General features: G+C 37.7%; 1 protein-coding gene across 3 annotated transcripts in view; it reads right to left on the bottom strand.

Moving 5' to 3' along the window:
- Positions 1 to 530: 530 nt before the first annotated feature.
- Positions 531 to 26,361, bottom strand: part of LOC138072391 (lysozyme C, kidney isozyme-like) — a 55,469-nt gene continuing 29,638 nt past the window's right edge. Inside the window, exons 2-6 of one of the 3 annotated variants that reach the window (XM_068963488.1) lie at positions 25,721 to 25,830; positions 6,356 to 6,692; positions 4,604 to 4,768; positions 2,672 to 2,750; positions 531 to 1,435 (exon numbers count right to left, since the gene is read on the bottom strand). In XM_068963488.1, coding sequence (XP_068819589.1) covers positions 1,369 to 1,435; positions 2,672 to 2,750; positions 4,604 to 4,768; positions 6,356 to 6,491 — 447 coding nt within the window. In that variant the 5' untranslated portion in view covers positions 6,492 to 6,692; positions 25,721 to 25,830 and the 3' untranslated portion in view covers positions 531 to 1,368. Of the gene's footprint in view, positions 1,436 to 2,671; positions 2,751 to 4,603; positions 4,769 to 6,355; positions 6,693 to 14,355; positions 14,490 to 25,720; positions 25,831 to 26,361 lie in introns of those variants that run through there. The other 2 variants (XM_068963490.1, XM_068963489.1) reach the window with 2 other exon arrangements.

Raw genomic sequence — 26,361 nt, 5'->3', positions numbered from 1 at the left:
CCAACACAGGATTTCAGAGAAGTGACTAAGATGACCAGGCTGATTAGAGGGCCCATTTGAGATTTGTGTTTATGAATTTAGTGTGCGGGAAATTCCCTGGAGGTCCAGTGGTTAGGGCTCCAAGCTTTCACTGTGGAGGATGCAGGTTCAATCCCTGGTCAGAGCACTAAGATCCCACAAACCTAGTAGCACCGCTAAAAACATTTAAAAATAGAGATCTGTCAGCATGCTTATGTATTTTTCTTCAGCAATATTTAGCTATTTTTGGATTTTGTAAGAACTTTCTTTTTAAGATGATATATACCCTATCTCTTTATGATTAAATCCATTGAGGAAAAAATGTTACTTAATGTCAATGTGCATTCTATGATTAAAGAGAATATACACACAGAAAAAAATCTAGCTGTTTCGGTACAGGTGAGGATGTAGGAAATACTAAGTGTCAGATAATCTTTTTCTCAAATATATATGTATGTATTTTTTCAGAGACACTAAATGACTTAACAAAGAAAGACGAAGTATAAATTGCAAAGCTTTTACTGAAAATGTACTTTTTATAGCATTCATGATTTCACACCTGTGATTAACTAGCAATGATTTCAATACTTACAAACTCTTCTGCCTCTGAATTTGTGATAATGCATGAAACTAAGCTTATAACATTAAGAAAAAACAACAGCTCATCTAATCCATCTTTATATCCTTCATGACAGCAAGATGCACAATTGAGTTCTTTAAAAGGGCTAAAAGTGATTGACATAAATTCTGAGCTTATTTTTAAAGCTGTGTAAATGCAACATTTTTAAGACAACATTTAAAACAAAGGTCACACTTTATGAAAACAAAATTCTTAATTCAGGCTTTCTTCATTCTTAGTCATTTGGCATTCTGCTCCATTTAACATTTTATATTGCCCAACAAAGAGTGATTATCTTTCACTGTTTTTGGAGATGACTGAACAGATGACGGTGTTACGTGCCTACTACACAGGTGGGATCTTGCCTAAGATCAGTTTGCTTAAAGATATTATTTTGCTATATTTTTGTTGAATATTGGGGAGTACTTGTATGATTCAAGATGAAGTCTGTGCTATTTCTTTAAGAACTGAATGCTCTGGATATATATTTGATAATTAAGATTTTAGACAAATATTCACCAGCATTAGGTCTATTAAACTGAAATACACTGTGGGCCTAATATCAAATAATAAATACATGAAGTAAACATTAAGTATCTTAAAAGAAAGACCACATGATCCTTCTTCTGTAAAAAAAAAACATTATTTGTTTGAAAGTATGACCTTTCCCTCAACTATTACTTCCTGAATATGAAAAAGAGATAAAATGGGTTGAAGTAAAAACTCCAGCGTTACACTCCACAACCCTGAATGTAACTGGTGAGATCTTGGTTTTGACAATGACTTCTCCATGCCACCCTGTAGAGAAAGATGAAACAAATGGTAATAAGGTTGAAACATAGCTTCACTGTATTACCTATATTTCAAGTCCTTTGGGAAAACAACATAGTTTATCAATACATGAAATAAAAGCTACAGACAGATCCAAGTATTGCTATTTATTACCTGGAGATATGTATACCAAGGACTTCACATCTCCCCCAAACCTTCGCTGGGGCACAGAACATCTGAGTACAAATGTTGAGTCCTGTGTAGTTCACAGCACAAATGCAAAGTGCATTCCATATTTACTTAATGACAAAAATAATGTCAAGATATGACAAGGAATTAGTATAAGGTGGAGAATCTTAAAACCTCTAGAAATTCCCAAAAATAAATTGAGGAGTAAAAGAATAAGATTTTGAATCCGTTAAAGTAGATTGTTTCTATGTTATACACCATTTAGCATGAATCCAAAGCTGCAATTTTCAGTTCTCAGTACCATACTTTGCTCTTTGGAAATATTCTCTCACCTCTTTCATAACAATAGGATAAAACAGCTCTCTCCTTTAATACTTAACACATACCACACTCTGTAATGGGAACTAACATAGTGTTGTACATCCATTATATTTCAAACACAAACAAACAAAGCAATAAAGTCCTAGAAAAAGAGGTCAAATTTGTGGTTAGGTAGAGTGAGGGAAGGGGAATTGGATGAAGGCAGTCAAAGGTACTACAAACTTCCAGTTATAAGATAAATAAATACTAGGGATATAATGCGCAGCATGGGGCTTCCCTGGTGGCTCAGCAGTAAAGAATTTGCCTGCAATGCAGGAGATACAAATTCAGTCCCTGGGTTAGGAAGATCTCCTGGAGGAGGGAAGGGCAACCTGCCTCAGTATTCTTGCCTGGAATCATCCCATGGACAGAGGAACCTGGCAGGTAACAGTTTATTGATCACAAAAGTCAGACAGGACTTAGTGACTAAAGAGCAAAAACAAATATAAAGCATGATAAATATAATTAACACTGCTATATTTTATATATGAAAAGTGTTAAAAAGAGAGTAAATCCTAAGAATTTTCACCACACACAAAATTTTTTTTATTTCTTTAATGTTGTATCCATGTGAGATAATGGATGTTCACTAAATTTATTGTGATACTGTTTCCTGATGTAAGTCAAATCATTATGCTATACACCTTGAACTTACATAGTGCTTTATGTCAATTACATCTCAATAAACTGAAAGGGGAAAAAAAAACCACATACCATGCTCTAATGCCTTGTGGATCACTGACAACCCTCTTGGCACATGCTACAGCTTGAGTGATGTCATCTTGCAGCAAAGCTGAAAAAGAGGTGGTGAGAAGTGAAAATACCATTCATAGAAATGTTAAGTTTAGGCTCAGTCAGCTTTATTCTGTTAGGCTGAGGAAAGAACAACTAAAATAATTTTTAAGGGTCTGTTTATCTGTTGATGTTGGGGGAAACTCTTCATTCCATCCCATTTGGCATCTGTTTCTCATTTACCAAAGTCATTGGAAGCTCTGGAATTATTAATTAGCATGATAGAAGGTTTTCTTTTTACTGGGAACTATTGGAAAAAAAAAAAAAAAGACAAACAAGCAGAAACTGGTCTAGCAGGTTTTTGCTCAGCAATTCAACGCTGGAAATTGATTCTAAAGAAATAATAAGAGATGTACTGAAAGACATGTATACAAACTGTTTCATAGCAATTAATAGAGGGCATAAATGGAACTAGCCTAAATGTTTAACAGTAAGAGTTAGGTTGATACATTATAGAGCATTTATATTGTGAAAATCTATTCATTTTTAAAAAACAATAAGGATTGGTATTTGTTGACAAAAATAATTTTGTGTAATAAAGACAAAATTGTAAAGCAGTGACTATAGTACAATTTCACTTTTGTTATGTGGGTACAAATGTGTATAATATAGCTTTACGTTCATGTCCGGGATTGTTGTGTATTCCAAAAGAACATGTGGATACCAAAATTTCTCTATGGTCATACATGTCTGGGTAGTAAGAATTTTTATTCAATGACAACAGGTTATTCCATAATACAAAATTTTTTAAATAAATTAACTGGATACAAAAGTATATTCTTAGACTCATCTTCACTATTAGGATTTGTAATATTTAAAAATTTAGCAGTATCAATTTTGCTATATTTCTCCAATATTTCAGGCACTAAAGATTCTACATGCTTTGGGAGGTTCAAAAAAAATGTAGGGGATATATGTGTACCAATGGCTGATTCACACTGAGGTTTGACAAAAAAGAACAAAATTCTGTAAAGCAATTATCCTTCAATTAAAAAATAAATAAATTAAAAAAAAAAATTTTTTTAAAGATTCCACATGCTTTCTCTATTTTAAAAGGAAATCAATAGAATACTTGTTTCACCTCAATTAAGCAAATTTAGAAATTAACTTGTTAGAATGACAATTTTTATATAGGAGCTGTGTTTTTGGAGATTCGTTCTAAAGAATTTATAAATGAAATGTCATAATGTTTCTAATTCACCTTAAAATCACTCAGCAAAAAGAAGTTTATATACATATATATATATATACACATAAGTAAATATGCCAAAATGTTAACAACTGTTAAAGTACGTGATGAGCATATTGATGCTTATTATAGTAATGTTTCTAATTGTCCATATATTTAAAATATTTTATCGTAAAAAGTAAAAACAATTTTTTAAAAATACCACGTATATTCCTCCACTTTGATTAACTAGTAATTCTTTTGTTTTCCAATAAAGGAGGGTAGATTTTTAAAAACAGACCACCCAACAAAATTATCGCTAATCCTCCCCAAACAAGGAAAGTAGAAGGAATGGCATTGTTTTCCAAAGTATCAATATGTCCAGTTATGATAAAGTGATAGGTCATTCCAGCAACTCCTGTATGTTAGCAAACAGCAAACTTTTATGATTAGAAACTGAAGAAATTAGGAGGAGGAGAATAGAGTTTCTAGATATTAAAATGGAGTTTTTATAGGTCCCTGATGAACCCTTCAAGATTTTTTTATTTCTGTTGAATCTTGACCTATAGGATTGTTCCAATTTCCCCATAAGATGTTTATGGAAAAACCTGAACGAACTTTTTGGATAACTCAATAGGCATAACCAGGTGAGTCCTGTGCCATCACTCCACATTATCTTGTCTTACCGCTGCAGGGTATATGACAGGCATTAACTGCTCCTGGGGTTTTGCCATCATTACACCACCAGTGGCTATTGATTTGAAATATCCCATAATCAGTGCTTCTGTCTCCACTATTGTAGTTTGTAGCTTGTGTGTTATAACTGCTTTCCCATCTGGCCAAACACATCCCTGAAAAAAACATATTTTGAGTAATAAAGAGTGAATCATGTGACTTACAGTTCATAGCATAATCAGTTCTACTTAACTAGTTCTATTTTACTAATGACTTACTTTACAAGTATAAAGATGCATTTTACTTGTAAAGTGTTTTAACACTTTGGTGTTAAAGGTCCCTTCAGAAAATTCTTTTATTAGCAAATGATTTGGTAATACAAATGAAAAAGATAACATATTTTTAAAAATATCTTCCATTGCTATTACACTTTCCTTACTACTAACACCCAGGTAGGATTAAGCCTAGAACAGAAAAATCAACAGAGTTGTTGAGTGGGTTTGGTCATTAGCAGCAGATGCATATGTTAATGGAAAAATGCTTTTTATCAGAAAAAAATAAGGATTTTCTGGGAGAAAGAAAATTTATGATACCGAAGGCAAATTTGGGTATCAAATTATAATGCAGGCAAGAATCATAGAATAGGAAAGGCTGGGTCATCCATCCATCCATCTAGCAATTGGCTAACTCATTCAAAAATATTTATGGAGGAGAAATGTCTGAATTCAGTACGAAAACTACAGTGATGACATTGACAAATATGGACTAAAATACAAAGGAAATTTTCCTTATGGCACATCTTAAATTCTGTGGAAGAAAATGAAAAATAATTAATGAACTAGAGTCAGAATAATAAAATGTCATTTCATGCTGCATTTCAGGGATCCTTATATAGATATTGATTGAGGGGAGATAGTTCTACTGTCCCTGTTTTAAGAGTTCAATGGAATTTTTAAAAAACCTGGATGTTAAAAGTGCAACATCATGTTAGGGGGATTAAAAATGAGAAAAATACTGCCTTATTCAGAACCCAAGATCCAAATTAGAAATGGCTAGAGTCAAACAACAAGGGCTTGACAGACATGTTCCAGGTGCTAAAATGTATCTTATAGTCAGTCTACATGCGCCAGTTGTCAAATTTAGTAGCACTAGAGGAGTACATGGGAACCTTGCATGCTTAGAATGATGTAGAATTTGACCCACCATGCCTCATTCCTTCACCTGGTACATCTGATTCTAAAAGAACAAGTGGATACTTTTAACCATTGTAAGTGTATAAGCTTTTGAACTGTGGTGTTGGAGAAGACTCTTGAGAGTCCCTTGGAGTGCAAGGAGATCCAACCAGTCCATCCTAAAGGAGATCAGTCCTGGGTGTTCTTTGAAGCTGAAACTCCAATCTTTTGGCCACCTGATGTGAAGAGTTGGCTCATTGGAAAAGACCCTGATGCTGGGAAAGATTGAAGGCAGGAGGAGAAGGGGACGACAGAGGATGAGATGCTTGGATGGCATCACCAACTCAGTGGACATGGGTTTGGGTGGACTCCGGAAGTTGGTGATGGACAGGGAGGCCTGGTGTGCTGTGGTTCATGAGGTCGCAGAGTCGGACACGACTGAGCGACTGAACTGAACTGAACTGAAGTGTGTAAACCCTCCAAGAAAGAAAAAAACATTCACTCAAAGACCCTTTCTTTTGGTTCATCCTCTATTAGTATCTGTTCTACACCTAGCTAACTATTTGAAAGGATGAAAAAGAGTTAACTTACAGTTTGCCAGGCTGATTCCCCTAAAGCCATCCATTCCAAATCTTTTCAGAGTTCTGGCAAGCTCACGTCTCTCAAAGACCTTGCCTTGGACAGCGACCGAAAGGAGGAGAAGCCCCAGAATAAGGAGAGCCTTCATGTTGACTGAGAAGCCAGACCTCCAGGCTGACCAGGGGAGCTGGCCCTGCTTTTTAACATCTTTTCACTTCCTTCTTATGCGACTGGTTTGGGAGCTCCACCCTCTGAGACGTGGAAAACAGGAAATGTTGATTGGTTCACTAACTTTAAATTTTTCTTTCTTATGTTTGAAGAGGGACATTCTGACGTCCTAAGAATTAATCTGCAAGAAAATAGTGAAATGACATTACTTAAAGACATTGCTCAGGACTAATTGGGATTAGCACTATTGCCAAAAGCGGAACTTTTTCCTATTTTATTATGAATTTGAGCAAGTATAAAAAAAACCTGAATGAACATTTGACTCAACTGAAAATGAATTCCAATCTTTCATTACATTTTTCTTCATTAAGTTGCTTTATGTGCCTTCTGTATGTTGCCTTCATCTTTTTCCTTTAAGATTATTTTATATACACTTTCCACAAAAGAACATTGCCTGTTGTTCAGATAGGTATATAGTACAACACTATGTTGTTCGGCCAAATTCCATTCCTAACTTCTTGGTTACTCTTGTAAATTCTTAATTTATAAATCAATGTTTCACTATTAGAAGTAAGCCTCGTGCAAATAACATTCTTAACTCCATGAACTGTGAACTTCCAGATGTTCAAGCTGGTTTTAGAAAAGGCAGAGGAACCAGAGATCAAATTGCCAACATCCACTGGATCATGGAAAAAGCAAGAGAGTTCCAGAAAAACATCTAGTTCTGCTTTATTGACTATGCCAAAGCCTTTGACTGTGTGGATCACAACAAACTGTGGAGAATTCTTCAAGAGATGGGCATACCAGACCACCTAACCTGCCTCTTGAGAAACCTGTGTGCAGGTCAGGAAGCAACAGTTAGAACTGGACAGGGAACAACAGACTGGCTCCAAATAGGAAAAGGAGTACGTCAAGGCTGTATATTGTCACCCTGCTTATTTAACTTATATGCAGAGCACATCATGAGAAACGCTGGGCTGGAGGAAGCACAAGCTGGAATCAAGATTGCCGGGAGAAATATCAATAACCTCAGATATGCAGATAACACCACCCTTATGGCAGAAAGTGAAGAGGAACGAAAAAGCCTCTTGATGTAAGTAAAAGAGGAGAGTGAAAAAGTTGGCTTAAAGTTCAACATTCAGAAAATGAAGATCATGGCATCCAGTCCCATCACTTCATGGCAAATGGATGGGGAAACAGTGGAAACAGTGTCAGAATTTATTTTTGGGGCTCCAAAATCACTGCAGATGGTGACTGCAGCCATGAAATTAAAAGACACTTACTCCTTGGAAGAAAAGTTATGACCAACCAACATAGCATATTCAAAAGCAGAGACATTACTTTGCCAACAAAAGTCCATCTAGTCAAGGCTATGGTTTTTCCAGTGGTCATGTATGGATGTGAGAGTTGGACTGTGAAGAAAGCTGAGCACTGAAGAATTGATGCTTTTGAACTGTGGTGTTGGAGAAGACTTTTGAGAGTCCCTTGGACTGCAAGGAGATCCAACCAGTTCACTCTAAAGGAGATCAGCCCTGGGTGTTCTTTGGAAGGAATGATGCTAAAGCTGAAACTCCAGTACTTTGGCCACCTCATGAGAAGAGTTGACTCATTGGAAAAGACTCTGATGCTGGGAGGGATTGGGAGCAGGAGGAGAAGGGGACGACAGAGGATGAGATGGCTGGATGGCATCACTGACTCGATGGACATGAGTTTGAGTGAACTCTGGGAGTTGGTGATGGACAAGGAGCCCTGGAGTGCGATTCATGGTGTCGCGAAGAGTCGGACATGACTGAGCAACTGAATTGAACTGAACTGAATTCCTTTCTGACAAAGCCTTACTTCACGTTTTCATGTTAGAGCATAAAGAGTCATTGTAAAGCAAGGGAATTTTACAGCAAAAACAACCAAAAAAACAGAATATGCCACCCCAAGTATCTTCCCCTTTGACACAAGAAAAATTTTGAGCTGAAGGCAATGCAGAAGAAGAAGATCCAAGAAAAGTTCTCTGTTCTCCCCCTATTTTCCTGAAAGCAGCACATAAATTTGTGCAAGAATTAATCATCAACATCCCTAGACACATATTAGGCCCAAGTCAGGACTAGAGAACTCTGGAAAACAACCTATACTGACTAGCTATTATTTTCCATTAGTTTCTGATGTATTTATTGTACCACTATTTGCTGCCCTTGGAAGCCCAGTACTCTTTGCCTCTGTCTTGTAGTTCCCCTAAAAATATATTGTTCTTTGGTTAAGATGATCTGTAAGTCCAAGTCCTAGACACCTCTTTGAGTTACTCACCACTTTCATCTCTCATAAGTATATATGAGATGTACATGTTAATATACTCATTTCCTTTTCTCTTGTTAAGCTGTCTTTTTGTTACAGAGTCCCAGCCAAAAACCTAAAATAGTGAAAGGAAACAAACATTTCCCCCTGTACAGTTTCTGGTGAGGAGGATGGGACCGTGAAAGGCTAGAACACTCCATTCTCCCTGGCGACTGCAATTGAAATATGCGATAACAGACAGCAGACCAGCAGAAGGTACAGATTCTTACCATGTCAGTCTCCCAGCTCTTTCTCTGTAGTGCACAGACAAGAGAGGAGGATAAAACTTTCTCCTTTTCCCTTCCTTTCCAAATTCACGGTGGCAGAAGAAAAACATTTGTGAAAACAGACCTTGAATTGTGATTCTCGTGAATCTGTTTTTGTTAATCAGCCCCTATGGTTACTGACTCTTAGCCTCGCAGGAAGAGTTACGTTTTCCTTTGTCGTCTGTCATAAGGACGAAAAACCATAAGATGAGAATCTCCATTTGTTTTGTTTTCTCTTCTGAGAACTTGGCTTTGTCACCAGTGAGAATACTCCCTTTGTGGGGTTGGCGGGGTGCAGGTTGTCAGGCTTGCATCAGCAGTTAGCCAGCCAGCCAGCTAGCAGCCGAAGACATGAAGGGACAGGCAATATTCTCTTTGTCCAACCATGCTGGCTGTCAGGGAAATTTGTCTTAATGAAGTGTCTCAGGTCATAAGAGGCCTTTAGGGCCTCTACCTTTGCTGCCTGGTTTGTGAAGGAAAAATTCTCCTCTCAGTATCACCTTTCTGGTAGCATAGGTTAGGAGGTCAGTTATGTAAGGTGTCCCACTTTGCAGGACATAGAGCTTTCTTTGTCACCTGAGACAAGGAAGGTCTTTGTTTCTTAGGCTTTCTCTGGAGTGGCTCTGCATCTTGAGAGGCCTATGTTTCTTAAGGGACAGCTCTTGCGTCCTAATAGTATAAGCTCTAATATTGGTTTTAAGCTCTTGTAAGCCCTAATATTGGTTTTAAGCCATGAAAAAGGCTCACTGGCTCAGACTCACAGTTGGAATAGATCTATTGAAGACTTGAACTTTTACACCTAAAAGGACTTTTAAGATAGCTCTCATCTTAAACAAGTGTCCTACAGGTACCAATGGGAAGATCAAATTGAGAAAAAAAAAAAAAAAAAAAAAGGAAAGAAAGAGAGAAAAGATAGAAATAGATACAGAAGGTACAGGGTTTTCCTGGTGGCTCAATGGTAAAAAATCTGCCTGCCAATGAGGGGGACCCTGGGTCAGGAAGATCCCTTAGAGAAGGAAATGGCTACTCACTCCAGTATTTATGCCTGGAAAATCCCATGGACACAAGAGGAGCCTCGTGGGTTACAGTCCACAGGATTGCAAAGTCAGACATGACTGAGCGACTGTGTGAAAGAAAAACAAAACACTTCCTTAACTTTCTCAACAAGGTTAGGAGGGGAACATCAGAGGACTGTCAAGAGCTACAGCTGGCACTCAAGCAGGTATAAAACTTACAGAAATATTGATAGCCAGGAAATAGCTTTGACAAAGGTCCAGAAAAGGCACATGAAGGTTTGATTTATTGTCCTTTACTTTGTAAAGCCAACCCCACCAGCTCCAGACATCCCATATTTTGGGCCTGCACTACCAAAAAAATGTCAACATTGTTGAGTTATCCTATCCTACTGTTAAACAAAGGAAAAATGTAATAATAATGATCTTAGGTTTCTGATAAGGGCAAATATACCCTTGAGTTCCATCTCATATAAGACCTACAGTCCCTTCTCTGACCCTTGGAAATATTGATCTTACTGTATCTTTGAAATGTAAGCACCCAAAGAGATCCTTGTTGCTAAAGCAATTCAGTTCAATTCAGTCACTCAGTTGTGTCTGACTCTGCCGCCCCATGAACCACAGCACTCCAGGCCTCCCTGTCCATCACCAACTCCCGGAGTCCACCCAAACCCATGTCCATTGAGTTGGTGATGCCATCCAACCATCTCATCCTCTGTCGTCCCCTTCTCCTCCTGCCCCCAATCCCTCCCAGCATCAGGGTCTTTTCAAATGAGTCAGCTCTTCGCATCAGGTGGCCAAAGTATTGGAGTTTCAGCCTCAACATCAGTCTTTCCAATGAACACTCAGGACTGACCTCCTTTAGGATGGACTGCTTGGATCTCCTTGCAGTCCAAGGGACTCTCAAGAGTCTTCTCCAGCACCACAGTTCAAAAGCATCAATTCTTCAGTGCTCAGCCTTCTTCACAGTCCAACAATCACATCCATACATGACCACTGAAAAACCATAGCCTTGACTAGACAGATCTTTGTTGGCAAAGTAATGTCTCTGCTTTTGAATATGCTCTCTAGGTTGGTCATAACTTTCTTTCCAAGGAGTAAGCATCTTTTAATTTCATGGCTGCAGTCACCATCTGCAGTGATTTTGGAGCCCAGAAAAATAAAATCAGCCACGGTTTCCACTGTTTCCCCATCTATTTGCCATGAAGCAATGGGACCAGATGCCATGATCTTCGTTTTCTGAATGTTGAGCTTTAAGAAAACTTTTTCACTCTCCTCTTTCACTTTCATCAAGAGACTCTTTAGTTCTTCACTTTCTGCCATAAGGGTGGTTTCTTCTGCATATCTGATGTTATTGATATTTCTCCCGGCAATCTTGATTCCAGCTTGTGCTTCCTCCAGCCCAGCGTTTCTCATGATGTGCTCTGCATATAAGTTAAATAAGCAGGGTGACAATATACAGCCTTGATGTACTTCTTTTTCCTATTTAGAACCAGTCTGTTGTTCCCTGTCCAGTTCTAACTGTTGCTTCCTGACCTGCACACAGGTTTCTCAAGAGGCAGGTTAGGTGGTCTGGTATGCCCATCTCTTGAAGAATTCTCCACAGTTTATTGTGATCCACACAGTCAAAGGCTTTGGCATAGTCAATAAAGAACAAATAGATGTTTTTCTGGAACTCTCTTGCTTTTTCCATGATCCAGCAGATGTTGGCAATTTGATCTCTGGTTCCTCTGCCTTTTCTAAAACCAGCTTGAACATCTGGAAGTTCATGGTTCACATATTGCTGAAGCAATTACAGGACCGGAAACAAACAAATATGAGAGATAGTTTTTTAAGAAAACAAACCGTTTGATATTTTCATAAGCTCCCTTGCCCCAAATTTTGTCCATAGCCTCCACAAGATTATTCATTCAAGACAAGTAAAATTCTTAATAGTCTTTTCCACAAATATTGGCAAAAGGCTTTAGCCACCTGAGTGGGTAAATTTAACTTGTTCTATCTGCCAAAAATCCCATTTAGGTCTTCTATAAGCTAGAAAGTTTTTGTACTACTGTACTGGATATGTGGCTAAAATTTTTAAATGAAAGCTATGAGATCACAGTTTGCATCAGTCTCTATCTATATATCCATGTATATCTATGTATGTATGTTATGTATGTGTGATATTTTTATTCCTCTGGATAGTATTTGTAAAAACTTGTGAAAGACCTCTATTTAACTGGCTTAAAGACAATACAAGCACTTATTTAAACTAAGACTAGTCAAATAAGTTTATGTTGTCTCTACTTTATGCTTGAAATTATAAAATTATAAATTCTACTCAAGAACTAAATTTACAGTAGAAATTATTTCCTTAATGTATGTCAATATGGTAGAGAAAAAAGTCATCTTTACATTATTAGATTCTTTACTTCTGTAAGTTTTGCTACTTGCCTAGTTTGTCAACAAGAAAAATAACATAAAATGATGGTTAATTTTTAATATCATTAAATTTTCATGGCGACTCAAGCATAATTGTTAAGTACACATGAATTAAATAGATATAAGTGGTAGAAATGTTCGTAAATGAATTTTGCAGGTATCATTAATAAAATGTGTCTGCTTAAAAATAGTTTTCAAAATCTTTTTGTAACATTAACTTTAAATGATATTCATTGATATCTAGTTCATTTCCAAATAAAATAGTGAAATATTAATTGCCAAACACATGTTTAAGTTTATATGCTTTTCACCTCTTATTACAGACAAACTAAAGGTATTTGGGTTTGTTAATAACATGTTGTTTTTACCACTTAAAAAAAATTGTACTATGAAAAGGCATATGTCTTTAAAAATCACGAAGTGATATATTCCTGGAAATTCCCTGGTAGTCCTATGGATAGGACTTGGCGCTTTCACTGTTGTGGTCTGGGTTCAATTCCTGGTTGGAGAACTAAGATCCTGTGGCGTCCACACAGCACAGCCAATAAATAAAGATATAAAAATTTAAAAGAGCAAATAAGATAAAAGATAAGGGTTCTAGTAAACAGGATTTTAATACAGGAGAAAGGAGAAGGGAAATTATTGAGATGAAGGGAACAGTAACCCTAAGGACTCCCTGGGGGAAAGCCAAGTTAAAGAAGTCCTGGAAGGCTTCCCTAGGGGTGCAGGGGATAACAATCCTCCTGTCAACAGCGGGCATGCGGGTTCGATCTCCAACTGGGAAGATTCCACATGCCGGAGCAACTCAGCCCGGGCGCCACTACTCCTGAGCCTGCCAGCGGCAACTACCGAAGCCCAGGTACCTAGAGCCTGTACTCTGCAACAGAAGCCAGCACAGTGAGAAGCCCAGGCACCACAATAAAGAGTAGCTCCCCACCCACTGCAACTAGAGGAAGTCCACGTGCAGCAGCAAAGACCCAGCACAACAAAAAATAAACGTTGACTAATTTTTAAAAACCCTACTACAAATGTGTGTAATAGACAAGCTTAAAAAAAAAATGTCCTGGAATGTTTGAAACTATTGAAAGGAGTTTGACAACTCTGACTGAGATCTAGGGCGATGAATTAATACATGAATAAGTAAATGGAAGACTATGCAAACAAAAAGTAAGGCAATTGTCAATTCCAAGAAAACTAAAACACAAGAAAAGAAGATATACAACCAAATTACACCATCATAGTATACTCATCTGTGAGAGTTTGTACATGCTTGTAAAGGGGAACAAGACATGGGGAGTCCAGAGAGCTAAATCTTCATCTTCCTTGGCGGAAATCAGTAGAAAATACCCATGATTGAAAATAAAAAATGAATAGAATAATCATACTCTTGACATATATGGCCATAATAATAAAATAGAACTAAAGAAGCTAAAAATACCTAAGAAGTTGAAAGACATTGCCTCTAGTGTTGGGAATTGGATAAGAACGTTTAGGGCTATCTTTCAGCATTTAACTTATAACACCTCATTTGACTTTAAAAAATGTGCGTATGTATTTTATGATTAAAAAAACTTTAAAACGTCTTATGTAAGAAAAAGGACTAAAAGATACACACCAGAATGTTTATACTGACACTCTTCAGAATTTTATTCAACTTGTATATTTTGGCATTTTCCAAGTTTTGTTCTTTCAGCATATATTACTTTTATAATTAGCAAAATAATAAATAATTACACATACAGAGAGGAGTGTGCAGAATCACTAAAAAAAGAATGATTTTTTTGAAGTCCTCAACATTCCTCTGTGTATATGAATTCACCCATATTGGTAGAAATAGTCTGCCAATTAACTTTAAATTTATCCTTCTTTCATGCAGCTCATCTGTACCCAGATCAGTGGTCTCTTAAGCTTCAATAGAAAGGAGTTAAATATTAATTTTCAATGAACTTCATGAGATGCATTAAAATGGCATATAAGCTATAGAAAAAGAAACATGAGAGAATATGTCAGAACAATCCTGTTTTGTTTAGGATCATTTTTATTGTATCATTAACTTCCTTAAAAGACTGAAAAATACTCTTATAAGAATAGAATTTATATTTCTTGGAATAAGAGATAAGTTGCCAAGCTCCTGGAACACTGTCCCATCCAGGCCTTCATTTGGGAGATTATATTATTGAAGGAGGATAAAGCAGGAAGAAACATTTCCTGAGGCCTGGGTACTTGAGGAGGCAAATTTGGCCAGATCTGAGATGATAGTGGTAACAGGCTTGAGAAGTGGCAGGGCCCTGCATCCCACTCCGTGGGGGTCCCAGAGCAGTGGTAAGAGGTCTCTTGGATGGCATGCAGCTGCTGGGAAAGTGAACATGAATTGCTCTCCCTTGGGAATCAATAAAGCTTTTTTAAAAAATATTTATTTATTTGGTTGTGCTGGGTCTCAGCTGCAGCAATGTGAACTCTTAGTTGCAGCATGTAGGATCTAGTTCATTGACCAGGGATTGAACCCAGGCCCCCTGCATTGGGAGCACAGAGTCTTAGCCACTGGACCACCAGACAAGTCCCTCAACGAAGCTTCGAGAAAGAGCTTCTGCCTTCGAGTGAACCATGTCAGCCTGGGTAATTACCATCATATGAACATCTCAGTGATGGACTGAAACTCTAAGGTCTTCCTCAAGTTTTCTGGGCTTTGTCCTTTCTTGAGATGCTTGTAAGCTCCTGGGCAGGGGATAAGCTAAAGAAGTTTTACAACACCATCTTTTGGGGAAATGGGGCTTAGAGACAAATTTTGTTAGATTTAGAAAAATAAAGCAAAGTGATGGTTCTTGCACCCATTTATAGTATAGCAAATTTAGACCCTCTGCACTATTTGACCTAGACTTACCTTCTCTGAATGTGACTGCAGAGTGGGAAGTGAGATGGTTCTTGAGAGCCCTAGAGATGAAACTACTTTCCTGAAAATGGCTCTTCGATTTAATGATTTTGGTCACCACTGACCCTGGAGGTAAGCCACGGTGTTTTTAATTTTCAGTGACTCAGACCTCTCTGTCTTGATAATCTTGTTTCACTATAATCTATCCCATCACTTTTTTGCTGTTGTTGTTCCTGCAATCTGGTTTTTATTTTCTTGTCATTCAGTCACTCAGTGGTGTCTGACTCTTTGCAACCCCATGGACTGCAGCATGCCAGGCTTCCCTGTCCTTCATTATCTCCTGGAGCTTGCTCAAACTCATGTCCATTGAGTTGATGATGCCATTCAACCATCTCATCCTCTATTGGCCCCTTCTCCTCCTACCCTCAATCTTTCCCAGCATCAGGGTCTTTTTCAATGAATCAGCTTTTCGCATCAGGTGGCCAAAGTATTGGAGCGTCAGCTTCAGCATCAGTCCTTCCAATGAATATTCAGCACTGATTTCCTTGAGGACTGACTGGTTTGATCTCCTTGCAGTCCAAGGGACTCTCAAGAGTCTTCTTCAATACCACTATTCGAAAGCATCAGTTCTTAGGCACTCAGCTTTCTTTATGGTCCAGCTCTCACATCCATACATAACTACTGGAAAAACCACAGCTTTGACTACATAAAACTTTGTTGGCAAAATGATGTCTCTCCCTTTTCTAAATTAAAATCTATTTGTGTCAATATATGAAGGACATGAAAAACTATATGAAAATAGCATAACCTCAGGAAGTATTCATAACTGACACTGGTAAAAAAAAAAAAAAAAGACCGTATTAATGAAAAGAGGCATTGGAATGAGTTTTGTCAAAGATTGTAAATAGTCACTTGCTATGAAGCAGTGCCATTCCGTGGTCAGGGCAGCTCCTCTCATTAGCCAGCTGACACTGTCCTTGTGTAGTTTGGCTCAGGGGTGCAGAGGACCTAGTCTCATCTCTGCTGTGGCAGCATGGCTGCTAGGAGAATTTGGAAGAGGCAGGGGAGATGGGAGGGCTGGCATGTGGGGTAAGGGACACAGCTGGACTCTCCCAGGGAGCCCAGATGCTGAAAGCTGAAGATGGAGTAATTTCTAATGGAGCTGTGTAATAGCCCTGTGAAACAGGACCAGCATCCAGCTGCTCCCAGCAAGTCCAGCATCCTAGCCACAGGTCAGAGTGGCTCTCTGTGGGGACATTCCCTGACTCAGGGCAGTGCTTCACCCTAATCCAAAGCTGGCATTTTGTTGGCCAGGTTCTTGGGTCATTGAAAAATGGTAAATGATTTGGGTTTGCCTAATCCAAACCAGTGTGTCTTTTTTGAGGATTAGTGATCACTTTCTGTTCTTTTAGCTCTCAATGTCTCTGTAATTTCAGTTCCCGCTCTTTGCAAAATAGATCGAACAAGCAAGATGCTTTCCTGCATCTCATAACACCACCCAAACTCCAGAAATCATCTAACTTTTGTACTTAATTTACTATGTAGTCTTGGTGTTTTTGTGTTTTGAGTCAGATACTCAGTTCATGGGCTTTCCAGGTGGCTCAGAGATAAAGAATCTGCCTGCCAAGCAGGAGACGTGAGTTTGATCCCTGGGTCAGGAAAATCTCCTGGAGAAGGAAATTGCAACCTACTCCAGTATTCTGGCTTGGGAAATCCCATGGACAGAGATGCCTTGCAGGCTACAGTCCTTAGGGTCGCAAAGGAATCAGACACAACATAGCGACTAAAAAACAACAATCTGTTCATACTGAGAAAAAATACTACTACTTAATATACACAAGAGAAATTATTTCTACTGTGGTGTCAATACTGTGCTATAAAAGTTATTGTGCTCTCGCACAGAGCCACAGCTTACTGACCCATGAATTGATCTTTAAGCCTAAAACAGTACCAGCCTAGTCATCTGCCAGGTGCTTTACTGCTAATCACAGAGGAGACTCTACCATTCTTCACCCTTGCCATGCATCACTCTTTCATCTTTGTTCCTGCTGTCTCCTCAATGTGCTGTGCAGACAATGGAAGAAATAATAGGTGCTGGTGTCAAAGACAACGCCAGGGGGTGAGCAGAACCAGACCTAAAAGCTTAATCCCCGAAACAGTAAAGTTCAGCAATTAATCCCAAAGACAATGGAAAGTATTCATGAGTATTAAACTGGAAGGTAACTGGATCAAAATCTTAAAACAAAGTAAATTAACACTCTCGATTGCATTCAGGGACTGCTGCTAGAAAACTATACGAGTAATTCAGATGGCAGATGAAGTGGGAAGTGGATAATAGAACTAGGAGAATTCAAGAGATATTTAGGAGGTTTGAATAGTCAAGATTGGAGACTATTTTGAGACACAGGGATAAAAGGAAAGGTATATAATGCTAGCTTTTTTTTTACTCAAATGCTTGCAATGTGTTAGCCACTTAATAAACATTATTTATAATTCTTTCAGGGGTCTTAAAGATAGGTATTATGTCCATTTTACAAATGAAAAACTATGTCTCCCAGAGGAGAAAAGTCCTGCCCCAAGACATACAGATAGTGAGTGGGGGAGCTGGGAGTTAGATTCAGGTCAGGTCCATGGTCTTTTCAGTTTACCTCGTTACCTTGAAGTTCAAGTGAAAGGGAAGAAATTCTCTCACAACACACTATAACTTCTTTGTCTACCTCTTGCTGATTTTAGTTCCCAATATAATTATACAAATCCATTTTATGTGTTTGAAGTGTGATTTTCATCTAAGAGGTTAATCTAACTCCAGGCAATGCCGTTAAACAATCAGAGACTATTTCAAAATCAGTATTCTTTTTTTGTTAAACAGAGATGTTACTTATTTATTTTTGGCTGCATGGGTCTTAATTGCCACAGGTGGGCTTTCTCTAGCTGCGACGAGTGGGGGCTGCTCTCTAGTGCTTGGGCCTCTCATTCCCGTGGCTTCCCTTGTTGCACAGCACTGCTCTAGGCACTCTGGCTCCAACAGCTGCGGCTCCCAGGCTCTAGAACACGATCTCAGCGGTGTGGCACTGGGGTTATCTGCCAGGTGGCACATGGGATCTTCCTGGACCAGGGATCAAACCCATGTGCCCTGCATTGGCAGGTAGATTTTTAACCACTGGACCACCAGAGAAGCCCCTAAAAATCAATTTTCTTAATGTGAGTACAACTGATAATTGTGGAAAGTTTTTTATTTCTTTGTGCATACTTTCTTTGTACTATTTACAAAGTACATTTAAACTTTCAGATTCAATGAAATTATAACTTTAGAGTTCACTTCCCTTTTTCACATTATGAACAGATATTTCCCTTCCCACATGGGTCAGGTTACAAAAATCCTTCCTCAATTTACACAAAAATTGGGCATTCATCATTGAGAAACTGTAATGAAATAAGTAACTGATTTTTCAAACATGTGATAAAACATAATCTTGTTGACAAAGAGATGAGAATGTTCCTATTTTCGTTTGCTCTTTCTAGAAGAGTATTCTGATTTCATTTCTCTGTTAAGTATGACTTTTGAGTTTAAGGTTTGATCTTTTTATTTGTGCCAAATCAACTGCATATCATTAAAGTTCTTTCACTGAACTAAAACGCAGTGATTTCAATCTGTAAATTAGCTCTGGTAACATTACAAAATGCTGAGAAGAGAAGAAATAGTTGGAAATATGGGAATAAGGTAATGTACCTGGATCGTATTTTTTTTCCCTTTCTTGACAAACAAATATTTTATTTCTCCTCTTAAGAAGCAAATAAGATAATATGCTCAACTTCATATTAACAACAATTTATCTGTACACACTGAATTGAAGATGCTTCTGTTCTCTCTTTGACATCACTCTAAATGAAGATGCAGCCACAAATTATTTCACCCCAACACCTCACCTCAAGTCAATATCATACCTCTGTAAGGTGGCTGGTTGCTGGCATGTGAGTGGTCTATTTCCAACTCTGTTAAATAGGAAGTGAACTCACAAACACAGCATCATTTTTCACACTGTCTCACATGAGCTGAACCAGAGATTATGAGGGCTAGTATCAGTGCTTTATACATTTATTTTGGAAAATAATTTCCTTGACTGCTGATTCAAAAGGATTTTCAATTAAAGAGTCACTTATTAATAGTAAATGAGAAATACTGTAAGAATATGGAATGATAAACTCTGCATACAGAATCTATGTGTTATCTTAGTAATTTTTATGTAAATCTCAAACTATTCTAAAATTAAAAGTTTCAGTTCAGTTCAGTTTAGTTCAGTCGCTCAGTCATGTCCGACTCTTTGCGACCCCATGAATTGCAGCACGCCAGGCCTCCCTGTCCATCACCAACTCCCGGAGTTCACTCAAACTCACATCCATCAAATCGGTGATGCCATCCAGCCATCTCATCCTCTGTCATCCCCTTCTCCTCCTGTCCCCAATCCCTCCCAGCATCAGAGTCTTTTCCAATGAGTCAACTCTTCGCATGAGGTGGCTAAAGTACTGGCATTTCAGCTTCAGCATCATTCCTTCCAAAGAACACCCAGGACTGATCTCCTTTAGAATGGACTGGTTGGATCTCCTTGCAGTCCAAGGGACTCTCAAGAGTCTTCTCCAACACCACAGTTCAAAAGCATCAATTCTTCGGCGCTCAGCTTTCTTCACAGTCCAACTCTCACATCCATACATGACCACAGGAAAAACCATAGATTTTTTTAAAAAAAAGTATAAGAGAGAACATAGTATGTTCTGGAAATCTCCTTTGAAGTGGGGAGTGGAAGTGAAGAATTTGGCTAGGTAGGCAAAAGACCTTTTATGCTATTCAAAGGAGATTCAATACATAAATTGTATAGGCTGGATGAGGATTCCTAGATCTGTGGATGGGCTTCAGGGGTGTTGCAAAACCTCCTGAGTTGTATAAGATTATATTGTCTGAATGTGTATAGTATGTTTTTCTCTGAAGAAAGTTAAAAACTTTAATTATTATTCAATTATTCTTAAAGGGAAAAGCACATAAAATTGTTAATAATCACTGCTGAAGGTAATGTTGAAATTGAAATATTTCGAGCAAGAGATATGAAACAGTTCTATTTTTGTGTGCAAAAAAGATCCCTTCTTGGTAGTCCAGACTATAGTGATAATGTGTATGTATTTGGAGAAGGAAGGCAGGAGTTAAAGCCAAGATGGTGATAAAGACCATGATCTTCAGACTTTTTTGAATTGTGGTCTACTTTGCAGGGGAAAGGAATGACCCCATAAGATACCCTACCCTACTGTTGCCACTTTCCTGAGAAAAAAATTACTCAGTCTTTGGGATGAAATGTCATTTTTGTAAACCAAAGTTTGATGGGATTATATATACATCAACTTTATCATTGTAGATAAATGCACTGAACAAAAAAGGTCTCAATGACCCATATAACCACAATGGTGTGATCACTCACCCAGAGCCAGACATGCTGGAGTGTGAAGTCAAGTGGGTCTTAGGAAGCATTACTACAAATAAAGCTAGTGGCAGTGATGGAATTCCATCTGAGCTATCTAAAGTCCTAAAAGATGATGCTTTAAAGTTCTGCTCTCAATATGGCAGCAAATTTGGAAAACACAGCAGTGGCCACAGGACTGGAAAAGGTCAGTTTTCATCCCAATTTCAAAGAAGGGCAGTGCTAAAGAATGTTCAAACTACAGTACAACTGTACTCATTTCACATGCTGGCAAGGTAATGCTCAAAATCATTTAAGCTAGGCTTCGACAAGATGTGAGTCGAGCGATTTCAGATGTACAAACTAGATGTAGAAAAAGCAGAGGAACCAGAGATCAAGTTGGTAACATCCGTAGGATCATAGAAAAAGCAAGGAAACTCCAGAACATCTACTTCTGCTTCATTGAGCACGCTAAAGCCTTTGATTGTGTGGATCACAACAAACTGTGGAAAATTCTTAAAGAGATGGGTATACTAGACCACCTTACCTATCTCCTGAGAAACCCGTATACAGGTCGAGAAGCAACAGTCAGAACTGGACATGGAACAATGGACTGGTTCAAAAATGGGAAAGGAGTATGTCAAGGCTGTATATTGTCATCCTGCTTATTTAACTTATATGCGGAGTACATCATGTGAAATGCTGGGCTGGATGCAGCTCAAGCTGGAATCAAGATTGCCAGAAGAAATATTAATAACCTCAGATATGCAGATGACACCACCCTAATGCCAGAAAGCAAAGAGGAACTAAAGAGCCTCTTAATGAAGTTGAAAAAGGAGAGAGAAAAAGTTGCTTAAAAGTCAACATTCAAACAACTAAGATCATAGCATCCAGTCCCATCATTTCATGGCAAATAGATGGGGACGGGGGCGGGGGGGGGGGGGGGCGGAGCATGGAAACACTGACAGATTTTATTTTCTTGGGCTCCAAAATCACTGCAGATGGTGACTGCAGCCATGAAATTAAAAGATGTTTGTTTCTTGGAAGAAAAGTTATGACAAACCTAGGCAGTGTTTTAAAAAGCAGAGACATCACTTTGCCAACAAAGGTCTGTCTAATCAAAGCTAAGGTTTTTTCCAGCAGTCATGTATGGAAGTGAGAGTTGGACCATAAAGAAGGCTGAGCAATGAAGAATTGATGCATTTGAACTGTTATGCTGGAGAAGACTCTTCAGAGTCCTTCGGTCTGCAAGGAGATCAAATCAGTCCATCCTAAAGGAAATCAGTCCTGAATAGTCACTGGAAGGACTGATGCTGAAGCTGACGCTCCAATATTTTGGCCATGTAATGCAAAGAACTGACTTATTGAAAAAGACCCTGATGTTGGAAAACACTGAGGGCAGGCGGAGAAGGGAATGACAGAGGATGCGATGGTTGGATGACATGAGTTTGAACAAACTCCGGGAGATAGTGAAGGACAGAGAAGTCTGGCATGCTGCAGTCCAGGGGGTCACAAAGGGTCAGACATGACTGAGAGTCTGAACAACAACATGGGCCACTATGCACCAGCATCCTGGCAACAGAGAAGAAAAACTCTTCCCCCGGAACAGGGATTCCCACATGCTGCAGCAGCAACTATCTCCAGGCTGGTGAAAGGTAAAGCCCACTAACTTCTTCTGGAGAAGGACTGAGGCTTAGCAATAGTAACAGCAGCTTTACGATCAACAGGTCATTTTCTTGAGCTGTCTGGGATGTCCAGTTTCAGGATGAAGTTAGAGTAACTATAGATACCGTGGACTGAGTAAGTATCCTTGGATTCTTTGAACTTCAAAGGAAGAATTGTTTAATAAAGAAGATAGAACACAATTTCCTGTTAATGTGGCCAAGTGGGATCTTAATTAGGAAAACATCTCAGAATGGTGAAGCCCAACACTAAGGCAGGCCACCTTTCAGGATATAGAAGTAGCTATAATTCTATTGAGTTATCTACCTGTAACTCAGGTACTGGATAAATATCCTTTCTTTTCAACCTCACCTTACCATGAAGAGGTTATCTACGGTTGAATTAGCATTATCAGAGCCCACATTTCCTATAAGTGATATAAACTTGGCTCCAAGTGCTTTATACATATTTGCCCAAGTAACCTATCTTAAAAAAAAAAAAAAAGGAGGAAAGATTACAAAGCTGCACTAATCTCTATGATCCTGCCAAGATCATTCTCATGAAGTTATACTTTATAAAGTATGTGCTTATGCTCATAATTTGTACTCTATGAAGCTCAATCTTTTCTTCTATAAAATGAGAGTACTAATATTCATCCTGTAGCTTTGTTGAAATCACACCATGAAGATTACAGCAAAATTTAAACAACCAAATGACAGCTCCTTTTCTACCCTCTTAGTTCTTTCTCCTCTCTTAACAAGAAAAACAAATTATTATTTTAATATATCACATGCCATAGCATTTACATAGACCACTCTTGACGATCTCAACAAACCACAAACCCAGAGGTAAGAAGATTTTATCATAGTTGATGAATCTTATACTACAATAAGAGTGAGAGAAAACAGAAAATTTGTTACCTTCGTGGCATCTATTTATTAGTTGATTTTAGAAGTGTTTGAGGAAAAATAAATAATAAGAAATACCACCTGGAAAGACCACTATTAAAAACTTAGCACAGTAATCAAGATAGCATAATACTGAAGGGAAAATAAGACACGTAGGTCAATGGAACAGAATAGAAAGCCCAGAAACAGACTCTTACAAATATGCCCAGTTAATTTTTGACTAAAGAGCAAAAGTGACTAAATGGAGGATGGGCAGCCTTTTCAATAAATGGAACTAGAGAAATTGAAATTCATCAGCAAAAAAGAAAAACAAAAAAACTTGACCTAAAAACTCACACTTTATGCAAAATTGTACTGAAAACAAAATTTTAATTTAAACTATAAAACTTATAGAAAATAACATAGGAGAAAATCTTTCAGACCTAGAATTAGGTAAAGAATTCTTAGGCTTGACACCAAAAGCATAATTCATAAAAGGAAAAAAACAGATAAATTGGCCCTCATCAAAATAAACTTTTGCTCTGCAAAAAGACCCTATACAAGGATAAAAAGACAAATTAGAGACCAGGGGAAGATTCTGAAAATCACTTATCAAAATTCTTTTGTCTAAAACACATAAAGATCCTTCAAATCTCAACATTTAAAAAATAATAATCTAATTAGAAAACTGGGCATGGACAAAAATTCACAGACATTCCTCCAAAAAGGACAGGTATACAGCTGGCAAATAAACAACTGAAAAGACTTTAACATTATCATCCATTAGACGGATGCTAATTAAAACTACAGTATCCTGTCAAAATTAACAATGGACTTATTATACAACCTAGCAATCTACTTTTGAGTATTTATCCTAGAGAAATGTCTTCTTTCCACATAAGAACTTGTATATGAATATTCATAGCAACTTTATTCTTAAATAGCCAATAACTGTAAACTATCCAAATTTCCTTGAGGTTCCTTAAGATGTTGTTTGTATCAATAGTTTGCATCTTTTTCTAAATCACTGAGTAGTATTCCATGGTGTGGACACACCAGTTTGTTTAATCATTCACCCACTCAATGAAATCTTACTAGTTTATGGTTTTTGGCTATTAAGAATAAAGTTGCTATGAATATTCATATACTTCTAAATATCACTTGGGTCAAAGAAGAAATCTCAAGAGAAATGAAAGAATTGTTTAAACTAAATGAAAATAGAAATACAGCTTATGAAAATGTATGAAATACACTGAAAATAGTGCTTACAGAGAAATTTACAGCATTAAATACATATATTAGTAGAGAAGAAGACGTAAAATTAAAAAAAGAAAAACACTAAAAAAAAAACCCCTAATATTCTACCTTAGGAAACTAGAAAAAGAAGAACAATTCAAGCCAAACCAAATGCACAAGAAAAGAAATAATACAAATTAGAGCAGCAATGAAATTGAAAATAGGAAAACAATAGAGAAAATCAACAAAACCAAAATCTGGCTCTTTGAAAAGATCAATAAAATTGATAAACTTCTAGTAGGCTAAGAGTACAAGAGAAGACACAAATTACTAAATTCTGATACAGGTCCTGATCAGTCCAAGAAAAACTTTGAAAAATTATGCTAAGTGAAAGAAGCCAGTCACCAAGGACTACCTATGATTCCATGCACATAAAATGCTCATCCCAGGGAAGTACACAGAGACAGAAAGCAGATTGGTGACTGCCAAGTGCTGGGGTTAGGGGTCAGTAGGTGATAGCTGAAGGACACTTCCTTTCTTTTTGAGGTGATGAAAATGTTCTGAAATCAACTTTGGTGACAGGTATATGTATCTGTGAATACATTAAAAACCACTAAAGTGTACACTTTAAATGAGTGAATTGATGGTATGTGAACCATTTCAATAAAGGCATCTAAGAGAAACAACAGAGTGCAAAAAATTGTATACAACAGGCTAAATTTTCTAAGAAAAGAATGAGGGGGGGGGTGACAAAATGTTTCAGAACAAAAAGCTTATCTATGCATAATATTTCAGGGAGGACCCAGGAAACAGAATATATCTATTGCCTCCAAGGAAGAGAACTGGTGACGGAAGGACATGCTTGGAGGAAACTTTACATTGTATTATCTTTTTGCATTTTCATGTGCCATATTATTAGGCAGATTTACCATGAAACTAATGAAGCTTAAACTTTGGGCCCCTCACTTGCACAGGCTCTTCATAAGGCCCCAAGAGGGCCCTAAAACATACTTACCTGTTTGTAAAATTGATGCTCATGTTTGTAAAATTTCCAAAAATGAGATGTGTTAACTTCCAACAACTCACCTTGCTATTTCTTTCCACTCCAAATTCCCCTTCTTTTACTTCTCCTTTTGTGATGTGTGAGGAAAGGAGAAGAAAGAATCTGGCTGCAAACATTTTTGGGAGCCCATGCTCTGCAACAAGAGAAGCCACCTTAGTGAGAAGCCTGAGCTCGGCAACTACGGAGTAGCCGGTGCTCGCTACAACCAGAGACAGCCCAAGCGTAGCAAGACCCGGTTCAGCCAATAAACAAATAAATGAAATTTTTAAAAAAGAAATGTTTGACCAGTTTTATTGAGGTATAAATAACATACAAAAACTGCACTTTAAAGTATACAATTTGATATGTTTTTATATATGCATACACCCATGAGGCCATCACCACAGTCAAAAAAGATCATATTCTTCACCTTCAAAAGATTCCTCTCGTTCCTTCATCAGATATGTGCTTTGCAAAGATTTTATTCCAATATTTTCATTATCTTAGCAGCATCTTTTTAAAAGCAAAAGTTTTATAAATTACACTGAAGTTCAATTTATTTATTTGTCCTTTTCTTGAGTATGCTTTTGCTGTTGTATCTAACAAACAAGTCACAAGATTTTTGCTTATTTTTCTTGGAGGAGTTCTATTGTTTTAGGTTTTTCATTTAGGTCTACAATCCATC

This window comes from Capricornis sumatraensis, unplaced genomic scaffold (assembly GCF_032405125.1).
Source record: "Capricornis sumatraensis isolate serow.1 unplaced genomic scaffold, serow.2 scaffold15, whole genome shotgun sequence".
Classification (NCBI taxonomy): Eukaryota; Metazoa; Chordata; class Mammalia; order Artiodactyla; family Bovidae; genus Capricornis; species Capricornis sumatraensis.
Note: the sequence above shows the minus strand (reverse complement) of the source record. Positions and strands in the feature narration are given on the sequence as shown.